Source organism: Aethalodelphis obliquidens, unplaced genomic scaffold (assembly GCF_003676395.1).
Source record: "Aethalodelphis obliquidens isolate GAN/ISIS:26980383/991018 unplaced genomic scaffold, ASM367639v1 scaffold18, whole genome shotgun sequence".
NCBI lineage: Eukaryota > Metazoa > Chordata > Mammalia > Artiodactyla > Delphinidae > Aethalodelphis > Aethalodelphis obliquidens.
Window position 1 is genome coordinate 15,085,963 of NW_020837962.1, and position 6,754 is coordinate 15,092,716.

A 6,754-nucleotide genomic window follows, 5' to 3' on the forward strand; every position below is an offset into this window, starting at 1 on the left:
TCGCCAAAGGACTTGGGGAGAATATGCCCTTCAGGTAAAGAGAGAAGTGTAGGAGAAAATGGCTCTCTTTGTTGTTCTACTGAATGTAGCCCCAAAGTGTTGCCGCCACAAGGGTCACTGGCCTTAGAAGAACGTGCAGCAGGATGATGGAAGGAAGGACCCTGGGTCCTTGAAGACTCATTGAGCTGCTCAAGGAACCAACCCTGGAGTAGCCAACGCCTCCCGCTTGCCTGGGACTTGCCGGATTTAGCACTGAAGGTCCTGTGTCCTGGGAAACCCGGTCCTGAGCCTGCCTGGTGGTCCGTCCCTCTAGCCCTGCCTTAGGACTTCTTTAATGGGAGATAATTCCCTTTACTGTTGAAGCCCGTTGAGTTGTGGCTGTTTTTGGTGCTTGTAGCTGAAAGCATTCTAGATGGTGTAGGACAGTAAAAGAACACGCCTTTTGTTTCTGACAGTGTTTATAAAAGAGGTATTCTGAAAAATGTTCTGAATAATGTCAACATCATTGGAAAAGTGCACTGCTTTTCATAGAAACTTTGTGTTTTTGTTTGTTCAAATCAGTTTTATTAATTTATGGGCAGGCATAACTTACACATTTTATCTAATTAAAAAAAAAGTTACCACTTGGACATACATATGGCATATGGAAAGATAAGTATAACTGTTTTATTTTAAGTATTTGCCTGTCTTTGGGCCTTTAGCTGTGTCTTAAAATAAGAAGCCCTTACATTGGCCAGTGATGCCTTTTGGGAGTGTAAGAAAGGGGTGATCTCTGTTCTATATATTTAAAAGTCTAAGTTACTGGGACTTTAAAAATATATTTGTGCATGAGTTTGGTGTAGTTCAGTGACTTTTTTTCCAGAAAGAAAGGCTTCCAGGGCTTGGCACTGTCTTCCTGTGGGTGTAGTTTATTAATATCATTATTGATCTTTGCCCTTTCCTCTGTCTACACCTGTCTTAGCTTGGGCTGCTATAATAAAAATACCATGGACTGGATAGCTTATAAACAACAGAAATTTACTTCTTACAGTTCTGGAGGCTGAAATCCCAGATCAGGGTGCCAGCCTCTTGGGAGAGCCCCATTACATGTTGCAGGCTGTGGAGGTCTCATTGTATCCTCATGTTAGAGAGCAGAGAGGGGAAGCAAGGTCTCCTGTGACTCAGGGCACTAATCACACTCATGAGGGCCCCACCCTCATGACCTCATCCAATCCTAATTACCTCCCACTTCCTAGGACCATCACACGGTGAGGTTAGGGTTTTAACATGTGAATTTGGGGGTTGTACAAACATTTAACCCATAACATTCTGCCCCTGATCGCCCGAAATTCATGTTCTTTTTGCATGTAAAATACATTCCTTCCATTCCCCGACCCCTCCAAATCTTAACTTGTTCCAGCATCAACTCTAAAGTCTAAAGTCGAAATTATATCTAAATATCATCTAAATCAGATATGAGTGATGCTCAAGATATGGTTCATCCTGAGGCAGAATCCCTCACCAGCTGTGAACCTGTCAAGCCAAACAAGTTATGTGTTTCCAAAACACAACAATGGAACCGGCATAGGATAGACACTTTCATTGCAAAAGTGAGACATAGGGGGAAGAAGGAAGGGGGTATGGGTCCCAAGCAAATCCCAAACCTGGCAAGGCAAACTATGGGATCTTAAGTCTGTAGTACAATGCTCTCTTTGGCTCCATGTTTTGCCCTTCAGGTTGACTGGGTAATAGTCCCAGATCCGCTGGGGCAGAGGTGCTGTCTCCATAGCTCTCAGAGGCAGGGATCTCACCCCCAGGGCTGTGCTAGACGATCCCACCCCCACTACTTTGGGCAGATGCCATCTGGCCTGTTGAAAACAAGGCATTCACCCCCTTTTTGAAACCAAGGAGGCAGCCTTGGTCTCTGAATTGCCTTTAGGATCACCCTTCCCTTGCTTTTCTTAGCCAAATCTTTAAGCTCTGCTTCCTTTTTGCTTATCAATTCTGTCTTGAAGTCGTTCCTGCCTTCTCACATTTTGCTACAGTCAGTCAGGAGGAGCCAAGCCTCACCTTCCACACTGTGCTTAGAGATCACGTCAGCTAAGTATCCAGTTTCATTACTGGCAAGTTCTACCTTCCATAGAACACTAGAACATGGCCACGGTTCAGCCAAGCTCTTCGCCATTTTATAACAAGGATGGTCCTTCCTCTGGTTTCCAATAATGTGTTCCTCATTTCTGTCTGAGACCTCATTAGAATGGCCTTTACCGCCCATATTTCCACGAACATTCTGTTCACGATTATTTAGGTAGTCTCAGAGAAAGTTGATGCTTTCTCTACAGCTCTGAACCCATCCTAAATTGCTGGTCCATTAAATCATGAGCTCAATAAATGTTTATCGTTCTAAGCCATTGAGTCTGGGGGTGGTTCTGCAGCGTTATCACAGCAATTGATAACGAAGACACCTTTTATCCGTCAGGGACAGCTGAATGGGATGTCAGAAGGAGTTACATATGTTGGCTTTATAGGCAGTCATACCTTATACACTTTCACTCAGAAGTTACCCAATAATCACCCACTTAGGCATGCTTGTGTCCTATTTAAAGATAAATGTTACTGGACCATTTTAAGTACGTATGTGCGTCTTTAAGCCTTTAGCCTTGTCCAAAAATGGGGCGCCCACCTGAACCAGATCCCACCAGTGGGAGCTGGTCTCTGTTCCATATAGGTAACAGTCTCAAGTGAGTTATTGGGGGTTTGGGGAAGGGATTTTTGTATGAGTTTGGTGTAATTCAGTGGTTAAAGATGGAGCAGCATCCCCTAGATGACCATGTAACTTCTTTACAACGGTTAGGATGATGCTGGGGTTGCTTCCCAGGATGCTGATGGGTAATCGCATGTGACTACCTAAATTTAAATTAATTAGCGCTAAGTAAACTTAACTCAGCTCCTCAGTCGTACTAGCCATATGTGAGTCTCAACAGCTACCGCTTTGAACAACCCAGACCCTGAACATTTTCATTATCTCAGAAAATTCTTTTGGGTGGTGCTGGTCTCAATGCTTGTGTTCAACTTTCTTATTTACAGAATCTCTTTGGTCTAAACTTCTAGTTTCTACTGACTATTTGATTCTGACAGCCTCTCACTCTGTACCCTCTGGGAAAAATGAGTTATTATTGTCTAGGTTATCAACTCAAGCTAGTCTGTTTTGACACCTGCAACGTTAAATATTCTCTTTGTTACAGGTCACAAAGCTAAGCATTAAAGTGGAGTCCTTGTTTGTTTACGTATACTGACAGAGGGAGCACCCCTTCTGCCAGGCAGAGTGAGGCTTGCGAGGGAGAGAGGGCAGCGGAGAGAACCAGTTTGAGTTTTAAAAACCCTAACAGCACTTTCCTGGTGGTGCAGTGGTTAAGAATCCGCCTGCCAATGCAGGGGACACGGGTTCGATCCCTGGGCCGGGAAGATCCCTCATGCCGCGGAGCAACTAAGCCCGTGCACCAAAACTACCGAGCCTGCCGCTCTAGAGCCCGCGAGCCACAACTACTGAGCCCACTTGCCACAACTACTGAAGCCCATGCGCCTAGAGCCCGTGCGCCACAGCAAGAGAAGCCACCGCAGTGAGAAGCCCGCGCACCTCAACGAAGAGTAGCCCCTGCTTGCTGCAACTAGAGAAAGCCCGCGTGCAGCCACGAAGACCCAATGCAGCCCAAAAAATACATTAAAAAAAAATAAAGGGAGTGAAGGGCATAGAAAATGACCATTTAGCACATATCACACTGATGGGCCACAGATGGATGCAAGCAGAAGTAGGCTGGAGTATGATATGAAACAGGATATGTGCAAAGTCTCAAAGTATCTTCCTGCAAAATACTTATTCATTACAAAGGGAGAAGCAGTAACTCTGCAGAGAGAGACCCAGTGGACACCACCTTAACCAAGGGATCAAGGTCAGCGTCATCAGCATCACCAGAGGTGGGACACATTGGCACCATGTACCCCCTGATACGATGCACTGAGAAGGCACAAGATCACTTCTAGTGGTATTCCTGCCCACACTCCTCAACCTAATCGTTAGAAAACATCAGGCAGACAAAAAGTGGGTTCTGCAGTCATTCTACTTCTGTTTAAACCTGGGTGCCCTACTGACTAGTTGTGTGACTTTGGAAAGTCACTTCATTTCTCCTTGCCTCCGTTTCCTCATCTGTAAAAGGAGGATTAAACTTAGTACCCACCTCAGAGGATTATAAGGAGGATTAAGTGTGTTAATACACGTACAGTGCTTAGAACAGTGCCAGCTCAGTGAGGGCTGTTAGTGTGTGCGGTCATCATGTGAGACCAGCAGCTTCTTCTGCTGATCTTAGGGATATTTGTTTCTTTTTTTTTTCCTTTTCACTGTGCTTCTGGAAGCTTCCTGATGCAGGCCCTGGTGCTGATTCCTCCTCCAAACAGCTGTTTTGTTCTAACAGCATTTCCCACTCCACCCCTGGGTAGGCGAAGCGTGTCTTAAGGATCATCTACTTTTGAAGGAATCAGAATAACTGCTCTCTCAGTTGAGAGAAAAGACAGAGGTGAGGACTTCCCTGGTGGTGCAGTGGTTATGAATCCGCCTGCCAATGCAGGGGACACGGGTTTGAGCCCTGGTCCAGGAAGATTCCACATGCCACAGAGCGACTAAGCCCGTGCACCACAACTACTGAGCCTGCGAGCCACAACTGCTGAGCTCGTGTGCCACAACTACTGAAGCCTGTGCGCTTAGAGCCCATGCTCCGCAACAAGAGAAGCCACTGAAGTGAGAAGCCCACGCACCGCAACGAAGAGTAGAAGCCCGTGGGCAGCAACGAAGACCCAATGCAGCCAAAAATAAATAAATAAATAATAAATAAAATAAATTTATTAAATAAAAAAAAGAGTTGAAAAGACAGAGCTCATGTCACCAAAGAACCTTCTGGGGCCAGTTTCTCTTATTCCCAACATGGGGTCCAGACCTCTCTGGGCTGGGCTTGTGGGACCTTGTGGTTTGGGGGGGGTGGTGTGGATCTGCCTCACAATGACCTGTCTGAGCCCTCACCCCATGTCACATTTTAGCATCTGTTTGGCCAATAAGACTGCGGCACACAAACCAGTCTCATTCCCCACTTGGCCGCTCCTTTTATGTCACAATATGAACTTGTGGATATTAATCTGGCTACAGCTGCTCACAAACCAGTTGGCAAGGTCAAGAGGACCAGCACAGTAAGATGTGGAAGAGAATCGACCGTCAACTCAAGATCAAAGCAGGGGATGGGCCTCCGGCAAGCCAGCTCAAGGAATTGGGTCCAGCTCAGGAACTCACTGTGCCACACCCTGTAGTGCTGTCAGAATTCCAGAGCTTCCCTGTGTTTGAGGACATCAGTCATCACATCAAAGAAGTGGGGGCCCAGCTGGTAAAGAAAGTCAATGCCATCTTTCAGCTGGACATCACCAAGGATGGGAAGACCATTCTGAAGTGGACCATTGATCTGAAGAACGGCTCTGGGAACATGTATCCAGGACCCGCCAGGCTCCCAGCGGACACTGTCTTCACAATCCCGGAGCCTGTCTTTATGGAGCTGGTTTTCGGCAAAATGAACCCTCAGAAGGCTTTCCTTGCTGGCAAGTTCAAAGTGAGCGGCAAAGTTCTGCTTGGCCAGAAGCTGGAGAGGGTTTTCAAAGACTGGGCTAAGTACTGAGCCTGCAAAAATACCAAGGAAATGACCAGCACTTCCCTCCGATTATAATGTTGAGCGGAAATCATGCTTCAGCTGAAGATTAAAACAAAAAGTATTCCATATTTTTTCTCCAATTCTTCCTATTCAAGTTTAATGAATTTTTCTGCTGATGTATAAATTTGGAGCGAGGGTTCTAGAGCAGTAAAGAGTGTTGGAGTGTATCACCTAAAATCTTTGTCTTTTTCTTTTCTTAGGTTCATTTATGTCATAATATGCTAGGGTGAAAGCCCCAGGTAGAGAAATGGGTGGTTTTGACGGTTGGATTTAAATGCTCCAGTGATTGAGTTCCTGGGACTTTTGTTTTGTTTTGAGTCTGGTGCTTTGGGAAAGAAGTGGTAACCACCACTGTGCAGGTCTGCATTCCAGTCGGTAGCTTGGTTCTTCGAGGAGACCTTAACGCGGGTGGCAGCGTTCTAAGAGGGTGGGTTCCAGAGCTGTGTGGATGGAGTGAGGCCATCGAGAAGTTGCACTCTCGGCATAGTGTGACTTCTGACGGATTTAATTCCAGGAGAGTCAAAGGGCTTGAACGATGTTCTGGGCTATTTGTGTTTAAGCCAGAACATGCATCAGATTGCCTGGAAGCCCAGATTGCTGGACCCCCCCTCAGAGTTTCAACTCTGTAGGTCTGGACTGGGGAGATGCGCATCCCCAGGTGATGCTGGTGGGACCACCCTTGCAGAACCCCTCCTGCCGTTCATGCATAGCTCTCAGTATTGATCATAACTGTTCTACTCTAGACCCACAAGATGCTGCCATCATATGAAGATCTGCTGCAGGCAGATCACACAGCCCGCTTGGGGGCCACTTCTGGAGTGTCAGGAGCTCGTGTGCAGAGCATTTTTTTTTTTTTTTTTTTTTTGCGGTACGCGGGCCTCTCACCACTGTGGCCTCTCCCGTTGCGGAGCACAGGCTCCGGACGCGCAGGCTCAGCAGCCATGGCTCACGGGCCCAGCCGCTCTGCGGCATGTGGGATCTTCCCGGACCGCGGCACGAACCCGTGTCCCCTGCATCAGCAGGCAGACTCT

At 46.8% G+C, this 6,754-nt stretch overlaps 1 protein-coding gene across 1 annotated transcript; it reads left to right on the forward strand.

Annotated features, from left to right (window-relative positions):
- The first annotated feature begins 4,846 nt into the window (after positions 1-4,846).
- SCP2D1 (SCP2 sterol binding domain containing 1) lies at positions 4,847-5,900 on the forward strand. The gene has a single exon (XM_027118296.1). It carries the CDS (start codon positions 5,220-5,222, stop codon positions 5,688-5,690), a length of 471 nt encoding a protein of 156 aa, XP_026974097.1. The 5' UTR covers positions 4,847-5,219; the 3' UTR covers positions 5,691-5,900.
- Positions 5,901-6,754: the final 854 nt, after the last annotated feature.

Excerpts from the sequence above, each read along its gene's own strand:
- SCP2D1 (XM_027118296.1), top strand. The coding sequence starts at position 5,220 with ATGTGGAAGAGAATCGACCGTCAACTCAAGATCAAAGCAGGGGATGGG.